The following is a 16,660-nucleotide window of genomic DNA, read 5'->3' on the forward strand; positions in this document are numbered from 1 at the left end:
TAGACCCATCAATACTACAAGTTTGTAGCTATATATGACTAACAAAATATTCAATGCCGAGGATGTGCAGACTGTGCGACTTCACAGAGCCTCACAGAGGAAGAAATCTAAAAAGTAAAAACTAATGTGCGGACTGTGCGACTTCTCTATGTATGGCATCTAACATGATGCGTTTGTGAATATTTCACTTCCACTCAGTTGTCTTCAAATTTGATCCTATTTATTGATATTGTTAATTATTTAGGGTATATATTATATAGTGGCCAACCTAAATTTGAAGTGATTAACTAGTGAAGCCCACACCAAATGAAGCCCACACGTTTTGTGTTTATTGATTTTTTTCCTTTTCTTTTTTTATGACAAAACGTAATTGGCAGTTGGATGAGTGGGATTTGTGAAAATGAAACGAGGGTCCTAATGTCTCGTTTCCTAATAAGTCACGAGCAAACAGAGCAAGAGAGACATGTCAACACACAAAGACCCCCGCAAATCCGAGAATTATTAATATCGTAAAAAGTTTTGACGATTTTGCTTAAAGCATTCGTTCATAAAGGTACGATGATGATTGTACACATCATATCAATAGATGTGAATCAAATGTGAAGAAAGTTGAGTAGGTGAGGTTTTTCAGCGCGTCCGGTCTTTAAGAAAGACATACAGGGTAGGACTGCTTTATATGATGGTTTTAAAATATAAACGTGTATAGATATATATATATATATATATCATTTCTTAGTGTGTAACTAAATTGATACAACATTACATTGAATTTGTATATTATCAAAACAAAGAGTGAAATGCATAATCTTGTAGAAGACAAAACAGTGGAATTACAAAAATTCTAAAAGTTTAGAATCAAAATTATTTAGTTAGGCTTCTTTCTTACCCAAGTGAAATTTTTGGATGAGAATTTGTGGTAGAAGAAGGTGCGCTGAACTGTGAGGAGTTAGTTTGGCCTGAAGACAACTCAGTTTGGCCTCCTTGAGAATCACTAATATCTCTAAACAACATTGAGACCGATTTCGGAGGAGCAAAATAGGTGGCCACCGGCATCTTTGATGGGAGATTCGGCAACGGTACCTCGAAGTTAAGCACTTGAATTGCTTGTTGTATTGAAGGCCTCATGTTGTAGTCTGGATGAGCACACCACAACCCAACAATCATCAAGCACTCCATTTGTTTCTTATCAAAATCCCCACTTAGTTTTGGGTCAGCTGCTTCATTGACTCTATCTTCTCCGTAAAGCTCCCAAACCCACTCAACCATATTGCTTTGAATACCTCCAAACTTTGGATCGATGGGTTTTCTCCCGCATGCTATTTCCAAAGCAACAACTCCGAAGCTGTAGACATCTGATTCTTTGCTAGCCTTTCCGGTGTTGAGATAATCCGGAGCCATGTAACCCATGGTTCCAGCCAAGATTGTGGTTTGCGACTGTTTTCCGTGGTCCACAAGTCTAGCTAACCCAAAATCCCCAAGTTTTGCGTTGAAATTTGAATCTAACATAACATTGCTCGATTTAATATCCCTATGCAGCACACATTGCTCCCACTCTTCATGTAGATAGAACAACCCAGAGGCCAAACCTTGAGCAATTTTGTATCTTGCCTCCCAAGTTAACAAGCTTTGTTCTTTAAACAAATGAGAATCTAAGCTCCCATTCGGCATGAACTCGTACACAAGTAAGAATTTTCTTTCGTGGCACCAGCCAATCAGTTGCACAAGATTGCGATGCCTAAGTCGACTGATGATCTTTACTTCGGATGCATACTCCTTCGGTCCTTGTTTAGAACTACTCGAGATTCTCTTAACAGCAACATATGAGTTCAAGTCTGGTATAAAACCTTTATAAACCCCACCGAATCCTCCCTCCCCAAGCTTTTCTCCCTCCTCAAAATTACTCGTGGCCCGAGCCAATTCGCTATACGAAAACTTCCTCGGGCCAGCCCCCTTTTCAAATTCGTCATCAATCAATTCATGAACCATAGGATGATCTTCATCACTACTTTCCCCAGCTCTTTCCCTCTTCTTCCACATGATGAACCAACCCAACCCACCGACCAACACAGCACAGCCACCAATCCCCAACCCAACTGCTAGTCCTATACTCTTATTTCCTGACTTGCGGTTAGAATTAGTATCACGATCACCTAGTGAAGTTGAACTGAAATTCCATGAGATGATCTTATTCAGAGAAATATAGTTACCGGTTGAAGCAGAGAACCCGACAACGACCAAGTCGGGCAAGTACTGTTTCAGATCCATAATGTCAGAAAAATGTGCCATCTCTTGTGTAACATTCGAATCAGGTGCAAAAGTAGTGAAGGCAACACTCAGGTTTTTTGAAGTGGAATTGTAACTAATGGTAGCATTATTTGTTTTTCCTTCCATAATACCTCCTTTCCAAGGTCTGAAAATGGTAGAGTTGAGAGAGTTGACGTCGATGCCCACGTGATCGTACGGGGGGTCGGTCGTTGAATACGCGTAGATGTCAAACTCCACCGCCACGAAAGCGGTGTCGTTTGGAGATGCGAAGTTGACGGGGAGGCCGAGATTGTTACCACCTGCTGGTTCTGTGTCGTTGAGGAGGAAGGACCCGCTTGGGGCTACGAAGAAGGCGAGGCCGTCGCCGTAGGTGGATTCTTTGAGCGAGTCAAGGGCGAAGTTGAAACTAGTGGTGAAGTCCGCGAGTTTTCCGGTGGCCTTTTCGTGGAGGAGGAAGGGTTGGCTGTAGGTGGCTCGGCCGGCGCTGCCGTTCTTTAGCTGGTCTTCCCCGCTTTTGGTGAGGCGGAGGAATCCGCCCTCGAAAAAAGCATCCCCTTTTGTGGATATGGTGGGGTAATAACTGCCACTGAAGCTGGAGAAACTGAAGTTTAATGGAGTTGCAGAACGGGTTAACAGAAGAAGAAGAAGAAGAAGAAAGTGAAGCTTTGTTGAGTACTTTGCGACCATTTTGGAAGATAAAAGAGAAGAGAGAAGAGAGATTACGGTACTAATAATTAACGTGCACAAATGTTTGTCATCTAAAATATAGAGATAATTAGTTTTGGAATTGAAATCGAACCTTCATTGTGATGCGAGTGATGTGGCGGGTTTTTATGAAATTTTCTAACGTTTATATAACATGTGAAGCACGTTTTTGGAATTGAAATCGAAAAATTTTGGTTGCTGAATGAAAGACTTGAGATTTGTTGAGTCCATGAAGCACTTTTCCAAGACTGGAAGCAGCGAGGAAGGAGAGGAGGACCACGGGGATATCTTTTTTCTATTCTTCAAATCTCACCTACACTCATGTTTCTTCGAAGAAAAAGAACGTAAAGGATCATAATACTCATTCAGTGCATCTCGCTAATAGAATTCCACAAGTATCACTTCATTCAACTTGGACCCACTTCTTTGGAGACTTCAATACGGTTTATTTATATTATTAGTGCTAAGAATGGGTATATGACTAAATATCTCAATTAGTATATCCCACAAACTTAAATATAATATATATACAAATTTTCTCCTATGCAGATATCATGTATTTTATACTACTCATTCTTACTTTCCTCCATGTTTACAATGATATCCGTCCTTACTTTTCTCCTTATTTACAATGATGCCCTATACGGACACCATATATATGCACAAAGATTTGAAGATGAGACATATTTTAACATCGAGTATGAGAAGAGAAATATAGTATTGTACTGAGAGCTATAGTTCCTTTCATTAGTCGTTTAGAGTTTGTGAGGCTTTCAACATGGTTAACATAATATCTATATTATTTATACGTCATCTGCATGTTAATATCGCTACAAACAAAAACCGGGAAAAGCTTTTGAGATTAGAAAAAAAGTCGGTAAGATATTGTTAGCATGACTATCTTGTCTTTGGCATATGTCCTTTTCTTGAGTGACAAACTGTTTGGGCCTAATTTGGCACACCCAATTCAAAAGCCCAAAAACAACAAAGGTAAATCACAGGGCCCAAGCAGTCTGGATTCTACAAATAAACTTAGACCTCAAAAAAGAAAAAAGCAGGCAACCTATGGCTCCAGAAAAATCAAAAGGGCTTAAGCATGATTAAAAGAGAAGAAGAAGCTCAAAAGGAAACAGACCCACATGAATCTTTTTTAGGAAAGTCAACAATTTCAACCGGGTTGATAAAGAGTTGATAGAGGCAGGCAAAAGAAGGGACGTCTTTGAAATCTCTGCCACCAGAAGGTCAAAATCCTTTTATAAATTCAGAAATAATTGTTTCTACTTCAAAAAAAAAAAGCACCATCTTTCAAGGATACGCATGCTAAGTTCTCAAAAAAAGATAAGCAGGAAAACAGGGAGTTGTTCAAAAAACTGGAAAAGCAAACTGAACATCACAGTTTGAGCTCTCACAAAGGGGCAGTTGGAATTAAAGAGGGGTTAGGTTCTCTTCCAAAAAACAGAGAAGTGATTGGTCTTAAAAGAGCTGACTATTGAGAGCCTATCTGCCAGAATTGATAAAAACCCCTTCTTCTTTGTATTTAAAAATGAAAGATCTTTTGAGAATTTTGCCGCCCATTATTAAAAGAAAGAAACCCTGCTCCATAACATTTCTTATAAATATAAAGAGAGGGTGAACAGAGAAAGGACACTCATTTTTCAACAAATCAGTCAAACAATCAAAAATCAACCAAAGGCAAAAAAAAACTCAAAATGATCACTTGATCATTGAGAACCTTCAAACAAACTGGAGCAACCAAAAGCTCATTTGAGCCACAAAAGAAGCCAGCCATAGATCAGAACTTCCAAAGTTCAGACTTAGAGAAATAAGTCATTCAAAACGAGACTTCTCTCGTTACAAATTTAATTCAGCAGAAGTCAAGACAAGCAGAGTTTGAGTTTTCACAAATATGAAAACCTTAACAAATTTTACAGTGCAGTTCTAGCTTGGTAAGTCCTCAAGTCCAGCCACTTCTGCCCTTTCAGACTAAAGAAGCCTCAGTTCTGCCCGCTCAAAAGCCACCCAAGGCTTGAAGTAGATTAAAACTCTGTCAAAATTGAACTTTGGTATCGATTTACAGCTAAAAGCTAAGCAGTTGAAGTTGTTAACAGCTCAGTCCAGCATAAATATACTCAGTCCAGCCCGGATCAGAAGTTTCTACCCAGGCAGAAATGGGATTCCTGCCATCTTTTTGTCTTTCTAGAGTTGATTATTCCCTTTTTAATTTTGTAAAAGGCAGTTCTGCCTAAAACAGTCCACTTTATTATCATCTGTTCTGGTCAGAACTACTAATTTTATATTGTGATAAATTATAAAGTCCTCACTAGTCTAAGGCAAGAAAAGAACTTACTTAGGAGATATTCGTCACCCAAATTCACAATCGCTTGTTCACCAAAATCAGTAACTTGGGACACAAGTTATCTGTTTCAAAGAAGTTTGCTATGATTTTTCATTGCTAACAGTGGCACGCTTGCACACCAAAGAAAGTTGGCTTGTTGACCAGTCGATGGTTTTCAAGTCAATGGGGAACTTTGCCCTTCTATCACAGGAGTAAAAACACAACGGTGAACACAAACAAACTATATATATAAACAAGTTAAATAACAATTTTTCCAATTACCAATTAAATAAAAATAAAAATAAAAATAATTGTTAAATTTTGCTATGTTAAGGAATAAAGGAGATAGGGACGTTGGTGATCATGATTCATGGCCATGTGCTTGAAAGCGGCGCAATATAATTTTATAGCAGAAAAGCTCAGCCTTTGAATTTCAATGGAGGGCTGGCTTGTTCTTGTTCACGTCAACTCTGGATTCTGCACTTGTACTATATTTTATGTGTCGTTTACCACGCTGTATGAACTATATGACTATTATCCCACGTAAAACGCGCACATATTAATGTCGTCCACCGCTGTAGGGTAGCTGGTGTTCTGCTTGATTTCCCTTTGCTCGCAAATGGGAATGGATCAAAGAAGTGTTGTATAATGGCCCAAATTAATGTTGATAGAGTTATCTATTAACAATTGGACAAAGGAAAGAGGAAACATGCAGCAAATCCACGTGGGAAAGCTTTGAATATTGGTGTGGAAGAGAAAGTGGAGCAAATTAAGGAGGAAATGCCGAGATGTTTGACTCAAGGAAAATGCTAGGGAGACCAACTTTAGATACCAACTTGTGTACCAACTCTCTAATAGAGTGTGGGACCCATTGTATTGGTGGACTCCACCTCTATTAGAGAGTTGGTACACAATTTGGTATCTGACCTCTTAGTCTCCCTAGCATAACCCTTGACTCAAATATGTTTAGGGTGGTTTTGGCATTATTTTATGGGAGGAGTCTAATTGGTTGGTGACACATGTGTACCACAACATGTGTGAAAGAAACTTCGTTTATTGTTTCCAAGTGGACGGGTGCTTAATGTTAGGGATCATCAGAGGCCATGGGTGGATGAGGGCTCGCCCGATTTATTGAGAAAAAGTCCGACTTGGTTCGTTGTTGAGTGGGTCGGGTTTGGATTTAAGGTCTAAAGTTGGTCCCGCCCATTGATCAGGCCCATTTGAGCCTAAACAAGCACAGCTGGTCTATAAAAGGTTAGCCCATGGGCTCACATACATATAAATAAAAACTCAAGTCAAATGAAAGATGGTGAAAATCATTATCTATTATCATTGTAATAACTTTTAAAAAAAAAAAATGAAGTATGGGATAAAATATGAGTGTATTAATATAGCGGTTGTATAACTATATCTTTATATTTATGGAAAAAAAAAAACTATGAAGTTATGAACAAAGAAAAAAATGGAGACATAAACATATAGACAAATGTAAATAAAGAATTATGACGGAAAAAAATGAAAACAGAGAAACACACCAAAACATAAATAAATAAAAATAAAGAATTGACAAAAAAAATCATATAAAGAAAAAAGACATAATAAAGTAGGCCCATTTAAGCTCGACTCGATGGGTTTTTTCAAGCCCAACTCATGGAATGGACTTGGGCTTTGAAGAGAAGAGAGAAGAGAGAGTAGGGTACTAATTAATAATGCACAACATCAAAACACCTTGGCCACCTCTACAACCTCTCAACACACCCAAGGAAATGCAAGGGCAACTTAAGCACCTTCTGGACAAAAACCTAACGGCTCTATTTTACCGATTGACGCTGAGTCACCATGTACAGCCAAGAGGCAGCTGTAGCGAATATGTCTTGTATATACATTTATTATATACCCTAGGGTTTCTAGGTCTTTCTATTTGTGTGTGTATAAATTACAGCCCTTACCATTAAAAAAAAATTAAAAAAAAGCAAGTCAGGCCATTCTTGTATTCTGTCCAAACATTACTCTCTGTAAAAGCTTCATAAAAGCATTCTTTCATACAAAAGTTTGAATATCTTTCATGGTATCAGAGCCCTGAGTCACCAAACGGAGCTCGGCTCTCTTTCTTCACATGGCATTCTCTGATCTTCTGTATTTTTAAACCCATTTTCTGATTACGACCCACCATTTCAGACTTCGTTTTACACACATATACTCCTCGTATACAGGCCCAACACGTTGCTAATCCCCTCCCTCTTAAGCTCACAAGAGACAATTATCTCTTATGGAAAAATCTCTTCCTTCCTGTGCTTCAAACCTATGATATGTTAGGCATCATTGATGGGACTGAACCATACCCATCTCAATTTATTTCTTCTCCAGATAACACTCTTACTCCTAACCCTGCTTTTACCCACTGGACAAAGAAGGACCTCACCTTCAAAATATGGATAAATTCTGCCCTTTCTGACAGTGTGCTTCCTTACACAATTGGTGCAACCTCATCTCCTGATTTGTGGCTCAATCTAGAGAAACGTTTTGCTGCTCTCACTCGTTCACACCTCCTTCAACTTAAGGCCCGCCTTCAAACCATTAATGGCATGTTTACTAATCTGTAATTGGATTAGGAGAAATTGAATTGAGGAGGAATTGAATTCAAGAGGAATTGGATTGAGGAGATTTAGATTCCGGATTCCTAATTAAGTTGTTTACTAAACCATATGGATTGAGAGGAGTTAGATTCCGAATTCTTATTGAAGTTGTTTACTAAACCATATGGAATTGAGGTATGAGTGGTATTAATTACTAAAATGTCCTCAATTTTGGGTTAAAGTAGATGGCATATTTGAAATTTTGAAAATTGTGTGAGGATATAATGAGTAAAAAAGATGAATTCCTAAATTGTGTGAGGATATAATAGCGACATATGAGTTCAAGCCTTTTAAGAAGCGTCTATAAACCGCACCAAACCCTCCCTCTCCGAGCTTTTCTCCCTCCTCAAAATTTCTCGTTGCATGAGCCAACTCCGTGTAGGAAAACTTCCTGGGGCATGTTCACTTTTCAAATAAGTCAATGGAATCATTCAGCAGGGATAGTCCTCACTTTCTCCTGCTGTTTTCCGCTTGTTCCACCCCAAGATGAAGCAAACAAAGCATAAAGCTCCAACCAAGGCAATGCATCCACCAACACCCAATGCAACCGCTCGTTGTCCTTGTTAAGAACTAGTGCTTGGCAGAGGAACTACCGAGTTCACTCCGCTCGTTCCATTGTCATCATCTGGAGAAGAGTTAAAATTCCAAGAGGTGATCATATGCACAACAAATTTAGCACCCGTGGCAGCAGAGAACCCAACAATAACCCTATCCGGCAAGTAGCTCTAATAAACTCTCTGATTTAGATAACTACTCACTTGGGTACCATTTAGAATGGCAGTGAAGGCAACCAGAAGAGTTTGCGAGGTAGAATTATAACTAATGGTAGCACCATTTTCTTGTCCATTCATAATACCACCATCCCATGTACTATTGGTAATAGACTTGAGAGAGTTGATGTCAATACCACATGTTGGAAACTAGGGTCCCCAATGTATGACTCTTTATATCATTATAGATATCAAATTCCATCACCTAAAAATACTTATAAGATTTTCAAACCAAACGTTTTCAGTTGTCAAAAAACGTTTTTAGAACTTTTAACTATTTGAGCTACAAGTTTCTTTACAATTCATAAGGTACTAGTTAAGAAATGTGCTAGGTTTGCCTAATAATAGTAGTGCATGTAAAGTAGCAATGTTACATTGATAACATGCGTAAATTAATACCCTAACTATGTAATTAAAAATACTCGCAAGAGTACGAATCTATTAGAGTATAGATTTGTAAATACGAGGTCGTTCTCACGAGAACTTGATAGTTTATAAGCAAATCTAGTTTGAATATGTTAAGAACACTTAATTTAAACACAATCACAAGAAATAAAACAAGAAAAGTGATAGTGTACATTAAATGAAACACTTAATTTAAGAAATGTGCTAGGTTTGCCTAATAATAGTAGTGCATGTAAAGTAGCAACTCATAATTTTGTTTTTCTTTTTGGTTCTTAAATCTATTGTCATCTTTTCTTTTTTTTTTTTTTTTTTAGTATAAGCAATAGTCTAAACAAGAGGGGAGGGAGGATTTCTCACACATACACCCTCTTATGATGTTGTGAGGATTCAAACGTGAGACCTCTGGTCTACAAGTCAAAGCACTTTTTCACTCGGCTAGATCCCATTGGCATTGTCATATGTTCATATCAAGATGTCTTTCCTCACACAAAAATGCCAAAATATATATGATCTGGTCAAACTCAAAGAATATCAACTAAGAAAATTGGAATAGAGGTCTAGCTCAGTGGAAATGCATCAACTTGCAGACTAGAGGTTTCAAGTTCGAATCTTCGGGGCATTATAGTTGTGTGTGTGTGTGTGAGAAATCTCCCTACCTTGTAGTTTTTAGACTATTATTTATACTAAATAAAAAATAAAAAATAAAAAATGGGATTAGACCCATCAATACTACAAGTTTGTAGCTATATATGACTAACAAAATATTCAATGCCGAGGATGTGCAGACTGTGCGACTTCACAGAGCCTCACAGAGGAAGAAATCTAAAAAGTAAAAACTAATGTGCGGACTGTGCGACTTCTCTATGTATGGCATCTAACATGATGCGTTTGTGAATATTTCACTTCCACTCAGTTGTCTTCAAATTTGATCCTATTTATTGATATTGTTAATTATTTAGGGTATATATTATATAGTGGCCAACCTAAATTTGAAGTGATTAACTAGTGAAGCCCACACCAAATGAAGCCCACACGTTTTGTGTTTATTGATTTTTTTCCTTTTCTTTTTTTATGACAAAACGTAATTGGCAGTTGGATGAGTGGGATTTGTGAAAATGAAACGGGGGTCCTAATGTCTCGTTTCCTAATAAGTCACGAGCAAACAGAGCAAGAGAGACATGTCAACACACATATGATAGGGCCCGCTCTGGAATTTCCCCAGAGACCGGAGCGGTCCCCGTCTTTGTTCCGGCATCACCCCGATGCCGGGCCCCCTTACTAGAAACCGAGATTCTCTACCAAAATTTTGGCAGAGTCTCCCTTGTAAAAAGAACAAACCAATAAAATCCAACCTGCATAAAAATACAGAATAATCCCAACCAGCAGCATGCTTTAAAGCGAATAAACAGTTTACAACAAAATGGCCTCCGGCCTCACAATTCAACCCTAACAGGGGCAATAACAGAGCATGTCTAAGGACTTCAATTTCAACAAAACAGAGTACAAAGGAAATAACATGAAGAAAGAGTCCTACGATGACTTAAGGCTCGGAAGCGCACGATCCGGTTCTGCTGCGGAGCTCAGTCAACTACTGGCCGGGGGGCGCTAAACAGAAAATTGTGAGTGGACAAAAATAAATTCAGTTCAGTGTAATCCAACGTAATATAACCCCACCGTTTTGAAAACCATGCAAGAAATCCCATGCATCTCAAAGCCGTCATACTCAAGTATATCTATATATATAATATATATCAAAACAAATCAATACCAGATGCCAAGTCCGAAACCCAAAAAAAACGCTTTACAAAACCCACCATCCAAAAACTTATAAATCCCACAACCAAACTCTCGAAAGCGTACCCATTGGCACGACCGGCAAGGAAGTATCCACACCGAGAAACAAGAATGAATGAATAGATATAAATATATAATATAAGAGATATATATATAATATAAATATGACCATCACCTAGTTGTACCGGGAAAACAATCCAACCGGGGGATTATTTGACTAGTCACCCTGGCAGAGTCCTCGTGATGAGTCCTCAATCCACCATGTGACTAGGGAACGAGCAGTCCAACTGGGGGACCAACTCTCAGCCAGAACGTACCGTCGATAACCTCAAAACCCGTACGTCTGTGATCAGTCCTACGCGCGCAGACTACCCAATTAAGGGTCTACAGCAACACCCCGTTAAGGATGCCCCGGGTTCCGACAATTCCAAGTATCTCAAGTCTCCGTATCCAAGTTCCACATCCGGGGAGGTACATAGGGTAGTGCTTACAGCACACCAAACTTACATTCTATACTCACTACTTTCCACAATCTCATCTCAACAACCCAAGTACCTCACACATAGCCAAATATATATAGAAATCCCCAAAATCTATATATTCATACTCAAGATACTCAAATACGTCAAAATCCAAAATATATTTTCAATGCCTCATAAAAATATCACTTTCAACAATTTCATAAATAATATATCCAAAATACCATTTAAAACATCATGCATAATATTTCCCAAAATCCATATAAAATATACTTTCAATACCCAACTATGCCAAAGCACTATACAAACATCAAATTCAACTCATGAATATAATATATTCGTTAAATCATTTAAAACATTATGCATAAATCTTTCATCAATAAAACCATGCATAAGATTTGAAAACAAAGTCCACTCACAAGTAGTCCCACGCTGCTTGACCCTGAGGGGGTCCCGCCTGCTGCGTATGCGTGGTCGGAGTACCTAATTCAGAATAGTATACGAGATTAATACGAAACGTTTGGAACGAGTACTTTAAATTAAATATCCTAATTTCCCAGGTTTCTAGTAAGTATACTAGGAACGAGACGTTCTAAGGTCCAACTACCCGATTTGGACGATGGAACAACCTCGGGAGACACTCGGTCAACCAGCGGTCAAACTTCCCAATTTGGGTCAATCGGGCCCACGGGACCCACGACCTCATTGTTTTACAATCCGAAAGTTCCTAAAGGTTTCACAAGGTCTAAGATACCCGTCTCGCAAGTTTAGTCCGAAACGGACGGTTAGATCGCTTACAATCGCACGATCGGACGGTTATTAAAAACATAAACTTTAAGTTATTGAATTGGAACATCCGAGGTTCTGATTCACGATCCGCGAATTCCTATATGATCCTAGGAATACCTAGAACAACATATTTTAATTCGGAAAGGATCTAACGGTCGGAACCTATCGAACCCGGATAACGCACAATATGCGATAATCCGTTCGATAGTCAAACGATGTCCGAATTGAGATCCGCAAAATCCTACGTGCTTGTGACAACCAGGAGATTGCATTGGGACAATAATGCCCCTCTGCTACAGTGCCCACGCGCCGCACACGCGCTGGCAGCGCACGGGTGTCTAAAGCGATAAAGCTTCACCGGAAAAACTCAACATCTCGGCTCAAGATTCCTACCCTAGGTACAAAACCCTATTTGGAGTCACTTTTGTTCTTAGGCCTACCCCAAAAAGTGACTGGAAGTGGCCGAAAACAAACTCCCAAAATTGGCAGAATTTCAAATCGAAGATCGACTATCCTAGGCTCAAAATTAACGAAATCCTATCCAACCATCAGCTAGAGCATGGAAAATAGATAGAAATCCATACCTTACTCGTCAAATTTGGAGAAGAAATGAGGGAGAACGAGCGGTTTGAAAATCTGTGAAAACCAGCTCGTTTTTCTGCAAATTCCGACGACACCAGCAGCTGCCGAGGTCGGGGATGGAGCGGGATGGAAGGAGGAGGAGCTGGCGGTTCTTTTGGGACCGGTACCACCCCAAACGGTGGCCGATGGCGGCTGTGGTGGCTCTTGGAGCCACCAGCTGTGCAGAAAAAAGGGAGGGAAGGGCTGCTCGCGGGAGAGAGAGATATATATATATATATATATTTTAAACCCAAACTTCAAAATATTTACGGTTTTGCCATTGTCGATGTTTTGCCCGTAACTTTTTCGTTACAACTCCGAATTAAGCCTACCGTGTGTCTACGAATTCGTCTCAGTACCCCTTCCCAAAAATACCAGTTACTGCCCCAAACACTTTCCGGGCAAGAAAATGACCAATTTACCCCTACCCTAAGGGTAAATCCGTAAATTCACTTAAATAATTTAAAATAGGAATTAAATTTGGAATCGGGGTATTACACAGAGGCCCCCGCAAATCCGAGAATTATTAAGATCGTAAAAAGTTTTGACAATTTTGCTTAACGCGTTCGTTCATAAAGTTACGATGATGATTGTACACATCATATCAATAGATGTCAATCAAATGTGAAGAAAGTTGAGTAGGTGAGGTCTTTCAGCGCGTCCGGTCTGGTTTTAAAATATAAACGTGTATAGAAATATATCATTTCTTAGTGTATAACTAAATTGATACAACATTACATTGAATTTGTATATTATCAAAACAAAGAGTGAAATGCATAATCTTATAGAGGACAAAACAGTGGAATTACAAAAATTCTAAAAGTTTAGAATCAAAATTATTTAGTTAGGCTTCTTTCTTACCCAAGTGAAATTTTTGGATGAGAATTTGTGGTAGAAGAAGGTGCGCTGAACTGTGAGGAGTTAGTTTGGCCTGAAGACAACTCAGTTTGGCCTCCTTGAGAATCACTAATATCTCTAAACAACATTGAGACCGATTTCGGAGGAGCAAAATAGGTGGCCACCGGCATCTTTGATGGGAGATTCGGCAACGGTACCTCGAAGTTAAGCACTTGAATTGCTTGTTGTATTGAAGGCCTCATGTTGTAGTCTGGATGAGCACACCACAACCCAACAATCATCAAGCACTCCATTTGTTTCTTATCAAAATCCCCACTTAGTTTTGGGTCAGCTGCTTCATTGACTCTATCTTCTCCGTAAAGCTCCCAAACCCACTCAACCATATTGCTTTGAATACTTCCAAACTTTGGATCGATGGGTTTTCTCCCGCATGCTATTTCCAAAGCAACAACTCCGAAGCTGTAGACATCTGATTCTTTGCTAGCCTTTCCGGCGTTGAGATAATCCGGAGCCATGTAACCCATGGTTCCAGCCAAGATTGTGGTTTGCGACTGTTTTCCGTGGTCCACAAGTCTAGCTAACCCAAAATCCCCAAGTTTTGCGTTGAAATTTGAATCTAACATAACATTGCTCGATTTAATATCCCTATGCAGCACACATTGCTCCCACTCTTCATGTAGATAGAACAACCCAGAGGCCAAACCTTGAGCAATTTTGTATCTTGCCTCCCAAGTTAACAAGCTTTGTTCTTTAAACAAATGAGAATCTAAGCTCCCATTCGGCATGAACTCGTACACAAGTAAGAATTTTCTTTCGTGGCACCAGCCAATCAGTTGCACAAGATTGCGATGCCTAAGTCGACTGATGATCTTTACTTCGGATGCATACTCCTTCGGTCCTTGTTTAGAACTACTCGAGATTCTCTTAACAGCAACATATAAGTTCAAGTCTGGTATAAAACCTTTATAAACCCCACCGAATCCTCCCTCCCCAAGCTTTTCTCCCTCCTCAAAATTACTCGTGGCCCGAGCCAATTCGCTATACGAAAACTTCCTCGGGCCAGCCCCCTTTTCAAATTCGTCATCAATCAATTCATGAACCATAGGATGATCTTCATCACTACTTTCCCCAGCTCTTTCCCTCTTCTTCCACATGATGAACCAACCCAACCCACCGACCAACACAGCACAGCCACCAATCCCCAACCCAACTGCTAGTCCTATACTCTTATTTCCTGACTTGCGGTTAGAATTAGTATCACGATCACCTAGTGAAGTTGAACTGAAATTCCATGAGATGATCTTATTCAGAGAAATATAGTTACCGGTTGAAGCAGAGAACCCGACAACGACCAAGTCGGGCAAGTACTGTTTCAGATCAATAATGTCAGAAAAATGTGCCATCTCTTGTGTAACATTCGAATCAGGTGCAAAAGTAGTGAAGGCAACACTCAGGTTTTTTGAAGTGGAATTGTAACTAATGGTAGCATTATTTGTTTTTCCTTCCATAATACCTCCTTTCCAACGTCTGAAAATGGTAGAGTTGAGAGAGTTGACGTCGGTGCCCACGTGATCGTACGGGGGGTCGGTCGTTGAATACGCGTAGATGTCAAACTCCACCGCCACGAAAGCGGTGTCGTTTGGAGAGGCGAAGTTGACGGGGAGGCCGAGATTGTTACCACCTGCTGGTTCTGTGTCGTTGAGGAGGAAGGACCCGCTTGGGGCTATGAAGAAGGCGAGGCCGTCGCCGTAGGTGGATTCTTTGAGCGAGTCAATGGCGAAGTTGAAACTAGTGGTGAAGTCCGCGAGTTTTCCGGTGGCCTTTTCGTGGAGGAGGAAGGGTTGGCTGTAGGTGGCTCGGCCGGCGCTGCCGTTCTTTGGCTGGTCTTCCCCGCTTTTGGTGAGGCGGAGGAATCCGCCCTCGAAAAAAGCATCCCCTTTTGTGGATATGGTGGGGTAATAACTGCCACTGAAGCTGGAGAAACTGAAGTTTAATGGAGTTGCAGAACGGGTTAACAGAAGAAGAAGAAGAAGAAGAAAGTGAAGCTTTGTTGAGTACTTTGCGACCATTTTGGAAGAGAAAAGAGAAGAGAGAAGAGAGAGTATGGTACTAATAATTAACGTGCACAAATGTTTGTCATCTAAAATATAGAGATAATTAGTTTTGGAATTGAAATCGAACCTTCATTGTGATGCGAGTGATGTGGCCGGTTTTTGGAATTGAAATCGAAAAATTTTGGTTGCTGAATGAAAGACTTGAGAATATTCTTGAGTCCATGAAGCACTTTTCCAAGACTGGAAGCAGCGAGGAAGGAGAGGAGGACCACGGGGATATCTTTTTTCTATTCTTCAAATCTCACCTACGCCCATGTTTCTTTGAAGAAAAAGAATGCAAAGGATCATAATAGAATTCCACAAGTATCACTTTCATTCAACATGGACCTACTTCTTTCAAGACTTCAGTAGCTTTCAACTTTTCTTTTCTTTTTTAGTAAGCTGGTGTTCTGCTTGATTTTCCTTTGCTTGCAAATGGGAATAGATTGAAGAAGACTATTCTTAGTAGTTTCTCAATGTATTTATGCATGAACCAGAAGAAGAGAAAAAACATGACATTACGTAGAGACATGAATGAATGAATCCAACTTGATTTATGAATGAGACATGTAACGACTCACTACTGGTTTAATAGTCACAATTACTGTGCATCTATGGCATCAAATACATAAGCCACGGTCATTTTGTGGCTGAAAAATTATTAGACACAGACCAGAGTAGGCTAAGGGCCAGTTTGGCATTGCTGTGCTGTGAAAATAATCGCTGCCAAATTTGCTGTGAGATAAAGCAGTTTGGCGTTTGGTAAACTTTTTGTTAAAAGTGTTGTTGGTATTGATTCCTACATAATCAGAAAATGATTGCCGCATAATCATTAAACTCAGCGCCAATTCGAAACTGATTTCTACCTAATCAGAAAATGAAAACACCTTATTAGCTGCTTTCCCTTATA

The 16,660-nt window shown here is 39.6% G+C and overlaps 2 protein-coding genes and 1 long non-coding RNA gene across 3 annotated transcripts; all 3 read right to left on the minus strand.

The window, feature by feature from the left end:
* Window positions 1-718: 718 nt before the first annotated feature.
* Window positions 719-3,114, minus strand: LOC18778131 (L-type lectin-domain containing receptor kinase IX.1). Its single transcript, XM_007211267.2, has one exon. The coding sequence runs from the start codon at window positions 2,950-2,952 to the stop codon at window positions 883-885; it is 2,070 nt and encodes a 689-aa protein (XP_007211329.1). The 5' UTR covers window positions 2,953-3,114; the 3' UTR covers window positions 719-882.
* A 7,365-nt stretch (window positions 3,115-10,479) lies between these two features.
* LOC109946385 lies at window positions 10,480-13,001 on the minus strand. The gene is made up of 3 exons (XR_002269535.1): window positions 12,763-13,001; window positions 11,809-11,872; window positions 10,480-10,721 (listed from the first exon to the last, which is right to left on the minus strand). It is a non-coding gene; the product is annotated as an uncharacterized LOC109946385 (long non-coding RNA).
* Window positions 13,002-13,602: 601 nt separating this feature from the next.
* On the minus strand, window positions 13,603-16,393 carry LOC18778133 (L-type lectin-domain containing receptor kinase IX.1). Its single transcript, XM_020553926.1, has 2 exons — window positions 16,356-16,393; window positions 13,603-15,766 (listed from the first exon to the last, which is right to left on the minus strand). Exons 1-2 carry the CDS (start codon window positions 16,391-16,393, stop codon window positions 13,657-13,659), a joined length of 2,148 nt encoding a protein of 715 aa, XP_020409515.1. The 3' UTR covers window positions 13,603-13,656.
* Between the last annotated feature and the right edge of the window lie 267 nt (window positions 16,394-16,660).

The sequence above is a fragment of the Prunus persica genome, unplaced genomic scaffold (assembly GCF_000346465.2).
Source record: "Prunus persica cultivar Lovell unplaced genomic scaffold, Prunus_persica_NCBIv2 scaffold_33, whole genome shotgun sequence".
NCBI classification, from domain to species: Eukaryota; Viridiplantae; Streptophyta; class Magnoliopsida; order Rosales; family Rosaceae; genus Prunus; species Prunus persica.